Genomic DNA, 17,897 nt, shown 5'->3' with positions numbered 1-17,897 from the left:
AATATTTCTGAAATTTCAATGAAGTTCATGGTGCAGATTAGATGGTGGTTCTTCTACTGGCTCTGTTGCCAGTAGAAGAACCACCTGAGGGATAGCACCATCTTATCTGCACCATAAACTTCATTGAAATTTCAGAAATATTGCTTTTCTTTTTTCAAGATTAAGGCATATGCATGGTGGGGGAAATCGATTTCCAGTTGCATTATTTGGGCGTCTTCATTGGATACAGAGAAGTTTAGATTTTAGATTTAGAGTAACATGTTCAGTTAAAGTTGGATTAGGGCATTTTTTTTTTCACATGCATGTAAACATACTGGGCGACAGGAGAGTCCTGGCTCAACTATCATCCGTGCTGAACAGGATCTGACAGCACTGATATTATTACTCAATATTATTACTCCTCAAGGTTCAACACTATCACCATTTACTACTTACTCTATACAACTGTACAATTCTGTGCAATATCTGACAATCATTATCTGTGAAATTCAATTGTTTTTTATATGTACCAATACTTGTATATTGTTTATTCTATTGTACCAACAAAATTTTGTTTGGCAGCAACCTCTAATAACAACAAATATGATGCTTGTCCTCAACCTTTAATAGCAGAGTGTTGGGCCCATAACCTAGAGATCAATGGATCCAAACCATCTGCTGCAAACCATGTTGTCCCTTGACGAGCTGTACGTTTCCAGGACTCAGAAGTGTGCAGTTATGATTGTAGTTGATCCCTCTCTACCTAGACACAGAATATTTAACAGACTGCGCTCTGGCAGCTGACTGCAATCCATGGAGTGCAGCACCACTCACATGGTAAACAGTTTTTCCCCATCCACAATGCGTTTGCTGAACAATGCCAGGGTTCCCCCATGAACACATGAATCCCACCACCATCCCACTGTAAATGTTCCTTTTGTTGTATATACAGTGAATATGATTTTTGTATATATTTTCTTTTTATATTTGAGAGTGTATATGTTTAAGTTATAGGTATAAGGTATATGTTTTATTTTTTTTTTTACCGTAAAATTATAATTACATTATTATATTTTTACGCAACAAACACCAAGGCAAATTCCTTGTATGTACAAATATACTGTACTTGGTGATAAAGTATTTATTTTATCTGATCGTTCTGCCCCCGACCACTAGTCTCTGGAACTGTTCCCCGTATTGAGATTGAGTGAGAGAGATAGGAACCAACGTTCAGTGCCAGCTATTTTCACTCCGGCGCTTTTTCTCGGAGGGAGACTAACACTGAATTAGCAACAGTTGGTGTCTATTACGCACCACCCTAATCCTCTACAGAGTCAGGTCGTCGCCTAGTAGCATGAAAACCATGTTAGCAATTATCTCAAACGCACTTTGTAGGATCACTGGCAGGAATGTGGTGAGTGGCCGGGGCGTTAATGCTTAGCCAGAGGTTGCTTTTGAGCGGACCCGCTTAATGCTAACGGTTTGCTAACCTCGTAGTGTTTGGCATGGGGGCTGACCTTGTGGGCGGCGGCTAATGTTAGCAACGTTTCCTAGCGTTGACTCTTGCTTTGCGGATTGCATGCTTTGGAGCCTTCTTTTAGCCTTATTTTTGCTTCCATTTGATTTAAACGGGTAAATGTTAAAAAGGAGCCGGGTAATCGTAGTAGAAAAACTCCGTTCGCCGTCATGTCATTTTAGTTCCCTGTGGTTAATCCTTATTCTCTGTGTCCCGAAATGTGGTGATGCTTTACACTATACAAGAAGCTTTTACTGCTATAGATGCACTGATATAATCAATATAGACCAGTATCATATTTGATATTTGATAAAAGAGGACAATCTCCAAAGGTAACTGCATTTGCTGATTCAGAAAATAAGCTTGAAAAATGAATAAAGCTCAGACAAATTCAGGTTATCAGCAACAATTCAGAATCCACCAAGCTTCAGAAAGAGAGTTGAATTCCTGCAATGTTTCTGTCCATCCCTTAATTATTGGCAACTCGTTACTCCTTTTTTTGTTATTAGTATTTGTATAAAACAGATTTGTTTTCCAGTCAGTTTTTCCCAAATGAGTCCTTATGTCAGGATCAGAACCTGATTTATTTGCCACTTAGGCTATGCTCTCACATACAAACAGTTTTTCTTGGTGTTCAGTGAAATAAAAGTAAGAGAAAAAGAGATGCCGGAATATTGAGTATCCAATCTGAGTCCTGGTCCGATCTTAAATAAACAAAATGTCCTTCCCTTGAGAATTATGAAGGCTTCTTCCTTGTATTCTGCTTGAGGTTGTGTGGTCCGTGCAACTGGATGAAGTCCAACAAATGGGGCCAGTGGGCTGAGGCTCGGCTCGGCAAATGCCTCGATATTATAAGTATTATAAGTATTGGGATTGGATCCAAAACAACTCGGCTCAAATATATTGTAATGCCACAGCTTGTGGTGGTAAATGTTAAATTATGTCCTAAATAATACTCACTAACTCGCTTTGATACTGGCTCTAATAAAAACATAACAGTGCATCCCTTGTTAGTCAGTATTAGCAGCATGTGTAGAGTCCATGTTGTGATGACTCCGGTTCCTACAGACACAGTGGCATTTGAACTCAACCTTTATCTTGCTGTTTCTGTGAAGCTAACTCTAGAAACATGCCAGATTGCAGCGTGACCACATTGAGTCATCTGTGAGTGACTGTAGGAACTGTTGTTTCACTGCCAGATTTCACTCCTCTCCTCCTGCTTCCCTCCCTCTTTATTCACACTGCACACCACAATCCCTATTTATTTCTTGCTTCTCTCCCTCCTCTCCTCCTCCCTCATCGCCTCATCCCTAGGGAGCCCAAACAGTGTCGGAGGTAAGCAGTCGCTGAGCGTCCTAACTTCCTTCCCTCTGCAAAGATGTAGTTTCCCAGGACATTTATCTGGAATGCAGCAAATGATTTTCTTGGCAGGTCATTCAGCTTTCACATGTATTGTGTGAGAGTCTTTAGCTCAGCTGCCATTTTTAGCCAATGGTTTTCATTTAAAATGATCATTCCACACATGTTTTTTTTCTCTAACACAATAAGTTTATAAGTTGAGTCATCTTTTCTTCTGTAGTTACATCAGCAAGTTTCCAAAAGATATTTCACACTGGCACAAAATTTAACCTTATTTCCACAGCAGTTGTGTCAGCAAGCCAAATATGTTGGTGATAATGCTGATAATTTTCAGCCTCTTTAATATGATACTGGAAGAAGTTATACACAAGTAGGTACAAAACAAGTGGAGTTAAAGGCTTCTAAACTAACAAATTTTACTAAAAATAAATTCAGTGGTTAAAAAATATAGAAATGCCCCCAGAAATAGAGATTTACTACAGGATATCTATAAAGGATATTTATAAAGACCATATGTTAAGAACTAATTGTTAAGTTACTATATAATTAATAGAATATTTCTATAAAAGTAAACTCCCTGTATGTGTTTATTTTTCTATAGATCTGTAGTTGTTCAGAAGGTCCATTAGTTAATCAGTAGACGAAAAAAGGAGAGTTTTTAGTTTAATTTCACTTCACATAAATCACAAAATATTTAAGTAAGTACAAAACAATTAGAGTTGTAGAGCCTACTAAACTAACAAATTCTTAAAATGAATTAAAACTATAACCACAAATAAAGATATTTATGAAAGCATGTTTGTAAAGATGGAAGTGAAAGTTATCACTATAAAAGGATTGTAGCTGGTCAGCTAATTTAAGCAGCTAAAGCTGTGAATATTGTTAATATCAATAAGTGATCACTGATCGATCTGAAAGTGACATCAAGTCACAGATGAATGTTGTGCCGGTTGTGAAATATTGGTGCAGTGTAGACACTGTTGGGCTGGCGTCAGTCTCCCTGTTCCCTCATTTTAGATTTCAGTTGTTATGTTTTTCTCCATCTAGCTGCTGCTTCTACTGTTGCTGTCTCACCTGTAGATGTCTGCTCACCTGTAGCCTCTGTAGAGCTCCTCTGGTCTGATTGGTTGGCTCCTGTGTTCCCCAGCTGCTGATTGACCTGTCAGAGTACGTCAGTCTATCGTCGCCCGCGGCGCCTGCTTTGCCAAAGTCCCAGCGACAACCACCTAAACCACCACCAGTCAGTACTAGCACAGTTAGTTAGCACCCAGACTGGCCACATAGACAGACCAGTAAGGGCTCGTGTAGCGTCCTCCGTCTCTCTGCTCACTAACCGGGCTGGGGAACTTAACCAGTGACACTTTATTTTGAAATAAAATTAATCTAACCATGCAACCAGGGCACTTAATACGCTTCCCATCTATAAATAATGAATAGTTAAGTGTAAAAGTCAGAATATTCACTATGTGCATTTCTGAGACCTTTGCAACAACCACATATCAATACATCCCTGAATGTCAGTCATGTCAGTCAGTAGCGTTTGGTAGCCATTTCCAAAATGACCAACTTACCATTTATTTGTTTGTTTGGTTATTTATAACTTTGGTATTTGACCATATTACAGTAAGAATATCATTGATGTTGTTACAGAAATTTCAATATGAATATTTGTTTAATTGAAACAAGTATGTTATAGTAAAAGTGTGTGTGATGCATTTCATGGCACACATTATGCCTGTCACAATGTTACTTGTTATGATTTAAACTGATTATTTAAAATCTAAAACTTGTCTTTATTATGCATTTTGTTTTAGATACTTGCGATTTTTAAATTTAACGTAATATTCACAAGGATGCCTCGTTGTGTGAAGGAAATTAAAACCTACAGAGGGCTGAATGGAACAGAATAGACACTCAGAAAATCAAAGATGAAATTCTCTCCGTTGGTATTCCTTTCCACATCATCACTGACCCACTACTAAACTGCTCATCTGAACGATGATACAGACTAGGGATGTCACGATTACAGTTTTCCTTAGTACGATTATTGTCAGAGAATTTATCCCGATAATCACGATTATTATGCATTGATTGATTTCACGTGACTTTGTTTTCGTTCAGTTTGAGTTGCCCTTAACTGTGGTTCCGGCATAATATTTTCTGACGGTATTCAGGAAACGTTACGATCAATTTATACGCTTAATACTGCGATTAATTGTGAAATCGAGTAACCGTGACATCCCTAATACAGGCAAATATGACATCAAACCAAAATCTAATTATTTTTAAGATTAACTATTTTTACATGGTGATGATGTTTTGTCTAAGCCCAAAGACATAAAGTTACCAAGCGTCTTTGCTGAAGTTGTCTTGGCCCACTATTGTTTGTACATGCAAAGCTCAAGAACATTCTCATCGCTCCTCATCTGTATTAGATATTCTTGGGAGTAGAGGTATTACAGGGAATGAGGACGAGAGACGAATATCTCCTTAAAAAAGTGAACAATTGCTTCAAAAGCAGAAACTTCCCTAACAAGAATATTATATAACAAATAATAAATAATATATAACAAACAATACTGGTAGCTGAAGTTTAACTTGTTTAACTTGATTATAGTACTATTTTTATCACTTAATTGTTGACTTTGATAATATCAGATAATAGTCGGAAAATATGCAGCAATTTTAGACTAGACATTAAACCCCTAAATATTTTAATTTGTGAACATGAATGAGTGAATTTATAATATTTTGTTTTGAAAAATTATTAATTTGTGAAAAACCTGTTGCAGCTCTACTACAATTTGGACAAAATAATCCAAGTCGTTGTAAAAAATCTTCTGGTGGCTAGGTCATCATGTGCTATTCAACAGTACAGCATTTACAGTGGTGTGAAAAACCGTTGGCCCCCTTCCTAATTTCTTATTTTTTTTGCATGTTTGTCACACCTAAAATTTTCTGATCATCAGAGAAATTTAAATATAAGACAAAGATAACACAAGTAAACAGAAAATGCTGCTTTTAAATGAAGGTTTTTATTTTTAAGGGAAAAAATCCAAGCCTACATGGCCCTGTGTGAAAATGTGTGTTATCCCTCCTGTTAAAACATAACTTAACTTGGGTTTATCTCACCCGAGTTCAGTTTCTCTAGCCACACTCAGGCCTGATTACTGCATAACTGTTCTCAAGAAAGCACTTACACAAGACCTTCCTGACAAAGTGAAGTAGACCAAAAGATCTTCCTCCATATTTAGAGCCATTACCCACAAAAGGCGAAATTATGGAACAGTGGTGAACCTTCCCAGGAGTGGCGAGCCGATCAAAATTACCCCAAGAGTTCAGTGACAACTCATCCAAGAGGTCACAAAAGACCCCACAACAACATCCAAAGAACGTCAGTGTCATGACTCCACCACAAGAAAGAGACTGGGCAACAATGGCCTGCATGGAAGAGTTGCGAGGCCAAAACCACTGCTGAGCAAAATGAACACAAGGTCTCGTCTCAGTTCTGTCAGAAAACATCTGGATGATCCCCAAGACCTTTGGTAAAATACTCGGTAGACTGATGAGACAAAACTTTTTCCCTTTACATCTGACATGATAGTAACACCACATTTCAGAAAAAGAACACTGTACCAGTTAAATCTGGTGGTAGTGTGATGGTCTGGGACTGTTTTGCTGCTTCAGGACCTGGAACATTTGCTGTAATAAATGGAACCATAAATTCTGCTGTCTACCAAAATATCCTGAAGGAGAATGTCCGACCATCTGTTCATGACCTCAAGCTGAAGAGAACTTGTGTTCTGCAACAGGACAATGATCCAAAACACATGAGCAAGTCCACCTCTGAATGACTGAAGGAAAACTACATGAAGACTTTGGAGTGGTCTAGTCACAGTCCTGACCTGGATCCTATTGAGATGCTTTAGCATGACATAAAAAAGGAGGTTCATGCTCAAAAACCCTCCAATGTGACTGAAATCGCTTGATTGCAGATGTTGCTGCTAAGGGTGGCCCTAGTTATTAGGTTTAGCTGGTAATCACTTTTTCACACAGAGCCATGTAGGTTTGGATTTCATTTTTCCTTAATAATAAAATTCTTCATTTAAAAAATGCATTTTGTGTTTTGTGTTCCCTGACCCAAGTCTGATCCCAGCCAGTCCAGTCTAAATCCTCCTCGCTGTAAAGAGGCGGCCAGTCTTCTAGTGTGGATTATGTGCTTCAAGATGCTGCTTCTGCTGTGATGTGAATAATATTTAAATGAATTCTGATGCATCTTCTCGCCTTCCAGGGAGCCAGAGTTGTTGTCTCCCGCTCCTTTGCTGACTTCACCCCTCAGACCACCTTTGACATCAAGGTGGGTTCATTTTAAACTCTTGAATCCTTTTGGTCACTTGCGTAACTTCTCATAGTAACCCAGTTTTGGGAGAGCCTACAGTGTAACCTCACCCAAACCTTCTAGCACACTCCTCCAACCATGATTGACTGGAGCAAAACATGTCGGAGAAAGGCTTCACGGTCGCTCAAAAACATAGTTAGTAAAACTGAGGGTAGATAAAAACATCAACAGCCATTGTAAATGAAAGATTCATATGCAGTCTTTCTTTTAAAATCCAGGTTTCATCATTATACAGTTGTATTTGAACGGTGCTGTCCGTGGTTCATAGCATTTATAGCAGATTCTTATCAAGATTCAAATAATTTATTCAACTGTACAATGAAGTTCTTCTTTTCTTTCCCCACAATGTTTGCAATTTGGCTACAGGGCTTTCTAGCAGTTGATTATTTTTTGAGACAATAAAGCCGACTGATGGCTCACTTGGTGGAGCTGGCACTAGGGTTGGGCATCGTTTGGATTTTAACGGTTCCGATTCTCAATTTCGGTTCCTGTTCTAAACAATTCTTTGAGGTGTAGGTCAATGGGTCACAAATATTTCACGAGAGAATTTTTTCATTGGAAAAAGCCTTTACACAGGTCATTATTGATTCATTCACATCGCGAATTAACTTGATACACTTTAATTTAGTTGCTGTATAGGGTATTCACTTACAAGGGAGGGTCCCTAATGGTAACTGTAAAATTGAAATTTGCTGAAATAACACTATAAGTTGGCAGCAGTCTAAAAAACAAAGAGCTGCAGCCCAGGTGGGTGTATATAGCCCCATTCACATCGGCCCGCGACCACCCGGGGTTTTCATTCCATCAGGTCAAACGACCAGGGTCAAGGACTCGGCAGTCGACCCGGGATTTATCGGATTTTTATCGTTTTTTCGCTCTGAAGCTGATAAATCTGCCTGTTACATCCTGATTCGACGGCTGACAGACTGTATCATTGTAGAAGCTTCAGCTCAAAAACAAGTTTGGATCTACTCCCATAAAGACTGATCTCTGAAGGGCAGAGATTTTTCTTCCTTTTTTTCCAATCAAACAAATCAAATGTGTTGTTACACGATCGTTAATGGAAGCGCATAGGTGAACGGCGACTGTGTTTATGTACAGCGCTCTGCATTCCAGGAAAACCTGAAATATAGCGGCAGATATCGGGGAACTGTGCAGGACACGGTGATTTATGAGGGAGGAAAAAACAGGCACACAGCTCTCACAGCGGGTCAACCGGCATTTTCAGACCGCCGCAACTCGCCTTTGGTGCTTTCACATCGGCAAAAGTCCGGGGTCGGACCTCCCGCTGTGAGAGCTGTGTGCCTGAAGAATGGACTGGTTAATTATTTTACCATGCAAGCGAAGGTGTTTTATCATGTTTGTTGTGCAGTTTTTCACAGGTGTTGCAGTGTGCCATTGTGTCCTTTTTCAAATTAAAATGAAGCCAGACTTTCCAGCTGCGTTTTTTACAGTCCATGTTCAGAGGAGTGATGCTCTTCTTACTAGCGGAACAGTGGGGCGGAGTAATACAAACCCCAGAAACAAACGGGTGCGGGCATTTAAGAACCGAAAAAAAGAATCGAAATTCAAATATCTTCTTAACGGTTCCGGAACCGGACGTTGGGAACCGTTTCCTATTTGGGACCGGTTCTCGGTGCCCAACCCTAGCTGGCACTCAGTCATAAGTTATGAGTGATCCATTTATCAATATGTATGTCAATATATGCATTTGTATTTATTTTGAATGGATAAATCTGCATTATTTTGTGCATTCATATAAAATCTTCCTTTATTAGGTTAATTGCAAAATAGACTTTGCCTCTGCTGTTTTGGTGACTGAGCTTAAAGTGAGTGAGATGTCTGAGTCATAGAGCAGCAACAGTTTTTTATTTATGGGTTCAAACAACCAAAAAGAGGAGCATGTTCAGCTGTTCAATGATCTCTCCTTTACCTAACATTAATGGTGCACCTGACTAAACAAAACACTGCTTTAGACTTTTGAACTGGAGTTGTTCATGCTGAAATAAAAAGTAAGGTTTTACTTACATAGCCGGGGCGGCTTTGGCTCAGTAGGTAGAGTGGATTGTCCATGAACGGAAGGGTTAGCGGCTCGATCCCCCGAGTGTGCCATATGCCGAAGTGTCCTTGAGCAAGATACTGAACCCCCAGTTGGTCCCAGTGGAACTGGCATTGGTGTGTGAATGTGTGTGTGCTTGTGTGAGCGAATGGGTGGATGTGTCTCTGACTGTAAAAGCGCTTTGAGTACCTTTGAGTAGGTAGAAATGGGGTAGAGGGGGTAGGTAGAGCTTGCTTTGAGTTCTGACTGCACTGATTATTTGGTTTTCAATGCACTTTTTGTGAGAACCTCCTGAAAAACTGAAATTGAGGAATTCTGAAACCCAACATGTGCTCACTGTTCTTTCCTTCCAGTAGAAATGTGACCTCCACCGCCTGGAGGAGGGTCCTCCACTGAAGGCTGAGCTGACGAGGGAGCAGGGTCTGCAGTATTACCGCACCATGCAGACTGTGAGGCGCATGGAGCTCAAAGCTGATCAGCTCTACAAGCAGAAGATCATCAGAGGCTTCTGTCATCTGTATGATGGACAGGTATCTACACCATCCTTCCATTGCTGTTGAAGAACTGCAGCATTCACCATGTTTATTCTTTGGGTAGAGTTTAATCTTTTCAGTGAGGATCTTAGGAAGACATTTCAGTGTATTACAGTCCTTAAGCAACGTTTTCAAGAACAGAAATGTGAAAAGAAGTGAATAAACTCTGATTCCTTGGTTCTCACGGCTCCTGTTAGTGGGTGGATATATCAGGTAGTAAATGAACATTTAATCCTCAAAGTTAATGTTAGAAGCAAGCTAGAAGTAAGTAAGAAGAAACATAAAATAAAATAATAAAATAAAATAAAAAGTAAGTAGTATCTATAAACTGTGTAATCAAAATATGTACAGAATTAGCATTATGAACACATTTACAAAAGTAGTTGGCTTTGACAAGGACCCAACTGTGATGGCGAGATGACGGGGTCAGAGCAGCTCTTGTGAGGTGTTCTTGGTCTGCAATGGATACATAGGTACTCTATATGTAGAAATGTAACAATATGAAAGTTTCATATCGTGATTATTGTGACCAAAATGATCACGGTTATCATTATTATCACAGTGTTGTTGAAATATCTTCAAAAAGTACACACTGAAATCATTAACCAAATGAATCATGCATTCAGCTACCTTGCCCTCGCTGTAGAGCTATGGGTAGTGTTTACGGAGATGGCTCATCAAATTAGAAGTGGTCCCTGCGTGTCTGAGGGAGTGAGTGTTGCTACCTCTCCAGAAATTAGTTGCATCACCGCGAATTAGTTGAAGTGTGGTAATGAAACAGTTTTAATGATGGTTAAAATTTGACGTTAACACTAACGGTCAGGGATGTTTTGTCATCATACCGCAACAATGTTCTGGTGGTGGTATGTATCAAACCAAGACCCACATAAATCCAGGACCCAGGTTTCTCTGACTATCAGAAAAGCCTATTTACACACTGTAAAGGGCATTCTGAAAGAAGCAACTTTTTTCAATAAAGTTTAAAAAATCAAAATGTCCCTACATACTACTTGTACAGGAAGCGTGTGCTGCAGGCATCGAGGCTGCCATTAACCCCTCGGATCATCTGATCACAGCCTACCGCGCGCACGGATACACCTACACCCGTGGCGTGTCCGTCAAAGAGATCTTGGCTGAGCTTACAGGTGAGAAAGAGATATGTCATCTTTGTGTGCCTGAGTGACTGTAAACTGTAACTGCTTTGTCCTCAGGCCGTAAAGGCGGTGTGGCCAAAGGGAAGGGAGGCTCAATGCACATGTATGCTCCACATTTCTATGGAGGCAACGGCATCGTTGGTGCACAGGTAAGCACTTGAAACACCTGCAGGGATGCCACGGCTTAGCTTGTTTATTGTGCTTGTAACTCAGCCGTGAAATTTTCCAGGTACCTTTGGGAGCAGGTATCGCTCTGGCCTGCCAATATCAAGGTAACAACCAGGTGTGCGTCACGCTTTATGGAGATGGAGCAGCTAATCAGGTAAGACCATTATTAGTTTAACAACCTACATATCGTGCTGTGAAGAACTGTTGAGCGCCTTCCTGATTTCTATTTTTTTGCGTATTCACTTAACTAAACAGCAAATAAAAATCCAAACCTATATGGCCATGTGTGGAAAAATTGCACCCGTTACAACATATGTGATTTATCACACCTGAGTTCAGTTTCTTTAGCCACACCCAGACCTGATTACTGTCCCACCTGTTCGCAATCAAGAAATCACTTCAGGACCCGTCTGACAAAGTGAAGTAGACCAAAAGATCCTCAAAAGCTAGACATCATGCTGAGAGCCAAAGAAATCCTGGAACATATGACGAAGAAAGTAGTTGAGATCTATCAGTGTGCAAAAGGTTATAAAGCCATTTCTAAAGCTTTGGGACTCCAGTGAACCACAGTGAGAGTCATTATCCACAAACGGCAAGAATGTAGAACAGTGATGAACCTTCCCAGGAGTTGCCAGCTGATCAAAATCACCCCAAGACCTCAGCACCGACTCATCCAAGAGGTCACAAAAGACCCCACAACAAAAAACTGCAGGCCTCACCTGCCTCAGTTAAGGTCAGTGTTCATGACTCCACCATAAAAAAAGTGACTGGGCAAAAATGACATGAATGGCAAAGCTTCAAGACAAAAAACACTGCTGAACAAAAAAAAAGACTAATATTTAAATTTGTTTGTGAAACAAACATGCAAAAAATTAAGAAATCAGGAAGGGGGACGACACATCACTGTATCGTTATAACATGCAACCAGATGACATTAACTTAATTATCCAATTGCTCGACAATATTAATCGGTCTGATCCAATCAGGGCCAGCTCTTCGAGACCTATAACATGGCTGCCTTGTGGAAGCTACCATGTATTTTCATCTGTGAGAACAACAAGTACGGCATGGGGACGTCAGTGGAGAGAGCTTCAGCCAGCACTGATTACTACAAGAGAGGAGACTTCATCCCTGGAATCAGAGTGAGACGAGTTAACACATTCTGAAAGTTCACGCACTAAAGTTCAACATGGTGGTCTTGGGCGTATGCTGCAGCATGCCTCTTGGGCGTATGCTGCAGCTGGCCTCTATGTACCTATACTATAACAGGAGGAGGCCCACAGCCTGTCCTGGCAGTTGCAGGTGTGAGCATGCATACAGTTGCCTGATGCTCATGTATGATACTGCACACAGTCCATTCACAGGAAAAGCTCTCTTAATGTTAAGCACTCTTAGAATTAATTCAGTTATTTCTCAGATCTTTATAAAGGCGTCAAATGTTATCATCTGACCTATTTTTTTTTTCTCTCATAGGTAGATGGAATGGACGTCCTGTGTGTCAGAGAAGCCACCAAGTTTGCTGCAGATCACTGCCGAGCTGGAATGGTAAGCTGAATTTGGTTGGTAACATTGTGATTGTCATTCAGCCCCTCGACTATAACTGTATGTAGAGTTTATAAAAACTATACAAAGATTTTAGTAAAAAAGAGGGACTCGGAGGGACTCTCTATTTGGCCTTTTAAATAACCAAAGCACCCAAAGTGGGGTTCTCCCTCTTGAAAAAGAATCTACAAAACAAAATACTGATTCCCAGTGCAGGAGGCAATGTACCCACAAGTCAACCTTTGCCCATTTTATTTAGCCTGTACATCGTCAAAATCTACCGTTGTGCATATTATGGAATCCATAAAAAGACTGCACTAACACAGGCATCTGACTGAGATTTATGGTAACTGCTTCCTGGTTTTAGCTTGGTAACTGCTGCATTTAGATGTCTATAAATGAATATAGAAAGTGCCTGTTTGCCCCTATGTGCGAGTGGAAAGACAACCCATGTTCCTAGAGATTAATGCATCGCCATGTGTTATTTCCATAAATCTGCCATTTGGAGTCTGTGCCTCCAAGCTTTTCTACCATGTGTTACAACAAATCAGCAGTAGTTTAAATGAACTCTGAGCAGTCAGCTCTTCTGTTTTTCAGGGTCCTATTATAATGGAGCTGCAGACCTACCGTTACCATGGTCACAGCATGAGTGACCCTGGCGTCAGGTGAGTTTATCTTTAACTCTGAGGATTGGTTTTAGTCTCATGTTGCCTTCAATAACATAGACTATTTTCGTTCACTCTAATCCTCTTTTCTCAATCCCCCGTCTGTCCCTGAGTGAGTCTGGAATCTTCCTGCTGATTGATAGGTAGTTTAGACATCTGAGTTAAGCTGACGCAGAAACTGCGGCGACGTGTACCTTCCAGAAATGTAACTATGTGCCGTGACAACGCAGACCACAAGTGTAGCAGAGGCTCCACCGTTAAAGCACACCCCTTTGCAGGCAGTGTGTGGACCTCGTGCCGCTGCTGACACGCGTCTCTCCAGAAATGTAACTAGTCGCTGTGGCAACGGAGAGTGCAAGAGCTGTGATTGGTCCACTTGGTAGTTACGTGTTTCTACTTTAGTATTTCCAGCTGCTTCTCCATCTCCACGATTTTGAATTGATTGATTTGGATCGATAAAGAGTCGGAAAGGTTAACTGAGGAAGTTTGGAGATACAGACACTTGTATGACTCTGGAATTTGTCTGAAATTTCAGTGAAAGTTTCAGTCGCCATTGTTGAAAGTGAATCAGAAATTAGAAACGCAATGAACCCAACTGCCACAAAAATGTACAGCACTGACTAGTCTTTGGGTGGTAATATTATACACTCAACCAGACTGACAAGCGTGCACGTATAAATGGCTTGCACCAGTGTTGGTTTCATGTGTAGGTTACGGCGTCTAGGTCCCTCAGTGCTCTAAAAGCGCCTTATGACTGTCATGCGACCTGTTGCAGCTACCGCACTCGTGACGAGATTCAGGAGGTTCGTAGTAAGAGTGATCCCATCTCCATGCTGAAGGAACGCATGCTCAGCAACAACATGGCATCTTCAGAGGAGTTCAAGGTGAGCACTAAACAAACAGGCCTCATTCAGACTTTGACATTAACATCCATCCTGGACAATGCGATTGCAGGTGGCTATTTTTACAGTACAGGTGTGAGCACACCTTGGACACAGTGAGGATGCAGACTAAATGTGGAGGTGATCTGGGACACATTTGACCTCATTTCTTTGGTAGTGTGAACACAAGGAGTTTTGGGTCACATTGAAGACCTCCTACCCAACAAGGAAGAGGACTTTAAGTCATTCATTCAGGAAAAAAAAACAATTATAAATTATGAATGATCATACATATAAATGATAAACTTGAGAAGCTACAGAAGCACCATAAGTGATGTTCAATAGCAGCTTCTAAAATATTCTCTCTGTATATGTGTTAACTAAGTAATGCATAAATCTAAACCCAAATTCACTCATGAAATTATTCAGTGAGTACATTCTGTGCAATTATGGTTGAAACAAATACATGACCTGTTCCAAAGTATGTCATCTACCCAAGTCACTGTGCACACAGAAACGCTGTTCATGGTTCTGTTCATGGTCCAGTGGTATGTAGAGATCCATTACAGACAGTGGCTGTTACAATATTCTACTGGCCAAATGATTAGTGTTTATTTAAAAACAAGGAAACTGAGAGCAGATCTCAAGTGCTGGCTGAGGACACAGATGGAGACACATTTTAATGTCAGGTGTGAACACCGGCTCTTACAGCTCGACACTTGTGAGCAGAATGGCTATGACGAATGTTGATGCAAGCTGTGAGCAAAGCCATAGATTCGAGTGTAAGAAAAGAGTAAAGTGTGTGTGTATAAAAATTAGGTGTGTATATATAACAAGAATTTAGCTTTAAAATGCTAGAAACACCGTCTGAACCACTACTTATGAATGAACTGTTATTACAAATTAATACTTGATGTTGAATGTATATGATATTGAGGAAAATAAATATATAGTGCACTGACTTCTGTGGGCTCAGTCTCCAAGACTCCAGCTTCAGTCCACATAAGGAGTTTGCAGTCCTTAGTGGCTACATTTACATGGACACTAAATCCACTAAGGAGAATTAAAAAAGAAAAAAATCATGGGAACAGACTGATTGGATGTAGATGTGAACATTTCCCAACTGCTAGTTTTTCGTGGTTCGTTGTTTCGTGGTTTCATTCCTTTTGAGCACATTTGCTCCATGTGGTTAACCATCAGGTGACCAGTAGTGAAATAACCAGGTTTAAGCTTAAGTGTTTGAAAAGATAACCCAAGCTGGAATCCATGTATACAGCAACGTTGGGGACATCTTGATCATCTTCCTCTACTCATTCAATTCAAGTTTAGAGATAAAGTTGGGAAAAATTCCTGTTATATTTCCAGAAGATTTAATGGTCCCAGCAGCAGCACCACTTTGCACATGTCAAAAAGGAGTTAATTTATTGTCCATATTGATGATTCCAGTTGAAATCCGAACAGAACTGTTGATCAAGTTGAAGAAACGCTGTCCATGTCAACGTGGCCTATGACCAAGGAAGTGTCAATAAGATGGCAGCAGCGACCAATTATCCCCTACGTTTTTTGTCTTCTAGAACTTGTCTCTTGAATGAGTACCTGGGTTTGTGAGATTTATCTGTATAAATAAAGATTTAATAAAATCAATCTTTCTGCAAAATGTATTGCTATTAAAGGAAGATGTGACAAGTGATTGATGGATCAACTACGAAACAAGTCTATTGTTAATAAAGGTTAGAGCAGCAGGAATTTATGCAAATTGTTCTCCCTCATCAGGAAATAGATGTAGCGATCCGTAAGGAGGTGGAGGATGCGGCCCAGTTCGCGACTTCTGATCCAGAGCCACCACTGGAGGAGCTCTGCAACCACATCTTCTATAACAGCCCGGCGCTGGAGGTCCGAGGCACTCACCCATGGTCCAAACTCAAGTCCACCAGCTAGACTCCACCACACATGTACCCAAATATACACTGACACTACAAACACTTCCTTCACTTTCCTGGACCTTAGAGCTCAACATTGTGCACCTTGATGGGACCCAGCTTTTATCAGAAACCTTGCAATGTTACTTGTATACTTGACTTATTTATACGTTTATTTAGAAATATTTATTGCGTATGTCTGTTCTGCTCTCTCCTGCTGTAGTTTTGCTGGTTGATGAGTAAACCATGTTTAAAAAAAGGTTTAAAAAGTCACAAGGCTGCACTATAAATGAACAAAAATCTTGTTTTCCTCTTACGACGTTTCCATAACAAACTTTCCTTCATGTTTATCCTGTGTTTTAAGCTGTTCTTAAAAGTTTAAAATGTCCAGAAACAGTTTACGACCCTCTAGCTTGAGCTTGTAGTCATGAATATTGTGTGTCTTAAAGCACAGAACCATCTGCTATGTATTTAGACAATTCTGGCCTCTTTACTTGGTGATTAGTGTTTTATTTGAGAGAAGATAAAGGAACATGGGCATGGCTGCTACAAGAAAGAGTTTTAATTTTAATACCTTCAGTTTTGTTCTACACTAGAAACTGATGAAAGGTAATGATTGAACTTTACCTGCTTGAGTCATGGTTGAGACAATAGAATCTAGTTTGTGGGTAAAACAAAGGCAAACATTTTTTGTTGGTCAAATAGATACACTATTTAGATGCAATATATTTTACTGTTTACCACTTTTACAAGTGCAGGTGCAGAAATTGAATACTATTATGAATCTGTTAAAGAAGAACTGATGTCTATGTACAGATCAGAAAGTTTATTTGTGCGTAGGACAGACTGTGAAATAAATGCTTTAAAGAAAAAGTGTTTTCTTTATAATTGCATATAGAGTGATTTTTAAAAAATAAATAAATATGGGTTAAGATCCACTAATAGAAAAAATATCATGTGGTTGTGTTATTTTAAGACCAAATATTTTTTCAGAAATATTTAATTAAAAAAGCAAACTGTGTTCAGCTTCCGCCACTAGGTGTCACCGTAAGGCTGAACTGTAGTTTATTTAGGGTCATGTACACACATTTCCTTTGGTTTAATGTCATGCTGACCAAACATCCAACATATAAAGGCTTTGGGAGCAACAGAAATATAAACACCTGGAAAACACTATGGAAACACAAACTAAACACTAGGAAATTTCATGCCTGGTAAACGGTTGGAAAAATATCAAATGTAATGTGAATAAAAACCAGAACAAAAACAATAGGATCCCAACCATTGTCAGTGATTGGGCCATTAATGAAAAATCAGTTTAGGAACAAAACACTGTATTTCATCATTATGAGTCAACTGCAAACTTAAATCCAAATTATGACCAGACGTCATAACTTTTTTTAAAACTGCTTTTTTTTTATTATGAGTATTTTGGTGTTTGTGTAATTGTTTGTCTTTTTGTTATTGTTTTGAGTGTTTGGTTTTTGTTTATATATTTTTATATATTTGCATCTCTTTGTGTCAGTTTTGATCTTTGTGTGGTTGTTTTGAATATTTTGGTGATTGCAGTTTATTGTGTCACACGTGTTTGTTTTGTGTCTCCTTACAGTTGTTCTATTTCTGTTTGTGGTGATTTGTTGTGATTGTGTGACAGTGCATGGTGGTATGTTTTATCTCTTTGCGGTTCTGAATATTAATGTGCCATTCTTTGTGGTTGTAGTTT

General features: G+C 39.7%; 1 protein-coding gene across 4 annotated transcripts; it reads left to right on the top strand.

Annotated features, from left to right (window-relative positions):
* The first annotated feature begins 1,225 nt into the window (after positions 1-1,225).
* On the top strand, positions 1,226-17,059 carry LOC124995382 (pyruvate dehydrogenase E1 component subunit alpha, mitochondrial-like). Of its 4 annotated transcripts, XM_047567679.1 has the most exons (13): positions 1,226-1,393; positions 2,810-2,830; positions 4,002-4,094; positions 7,146-7,211; positions 9,669-9,842; positions 10,864-10,990; positions 11,057-11,148; positions 11,229-11,321; positions 12,154-12,309; positions 12,641-12,712; positions 13,307-13,374; positions 14,150-14,258; positions 16,029-17,059. In XM_047567679.1, the coding sequence occupies exons 1-13, from the start codon at positions 1,334-1,336 to the stop codon at positions 16,191-16,193; spliced, it is 1,296 nt and encodes a 431-aa protein (XP_047423635.1). In that variant the 5' UTR covers positions 1,226-1,333; the 3' UTR covers positions 16,194-17,059. The 4 variants fall into 4 exon arrangements, with proteins under 4 accessions (XP_047423635.1, XP_047423636.1, XP_047423637.1 ...); XM_047567680.1 differs by lacking the exon at positions 2,810-2,830; XM_047567681.1 differs by lacking the exon at positions 4,002-4,094.
* The last annotated feature ends 838 nt before the right edge of the window (positions 17,060-17,897 follow it).

The sequence above is a fragment of the Mugil cephalus genome, chromosome 18 (genome assembly GCF_022458985.1).
Source record: "Mugil cephalus isolate CIBA_MC_2020 chromosome 18, CIBA_Mcephalus_1.1, whole genome shotgun sequence".
NCBI classification, from domain to species: domain Eukaryota; kingdom Metazoa; phylum Chordata; class Actinopteri; order Mugiliformes; family Mugilidae; genus Mugil; species Mugil cephalus.
Note: the sequence above shows the minus strand (reverse complement) of the source record. Positions and strands in the feature narration are given on the sequence as shown.

Bases quoted from the DNA above. Each gene is read 5' to 3' on its own strand.
- LOC124995382 (XM_047567679.1), top strand. From the start codon at position 1,334: ATGAAAACCATGTTAGCAATTATCTCAAACGCACTTTGTAGGATCACT. The intron at 1,394-2,809 runs GTGAGTGGCCGG...CCTCATCCCTAG, and splicing joins GGATCACTGGCAGGAATGTG to GGAGCCCAAACAGTGTCGGA. The intron at 11,322-12,153 runs GTAAGACCATTA...TGATCCAATCAG, and splicing joins GAGATGGAGCAGCTAATCAG to GGCCAGCTCTTCGAGACCTA.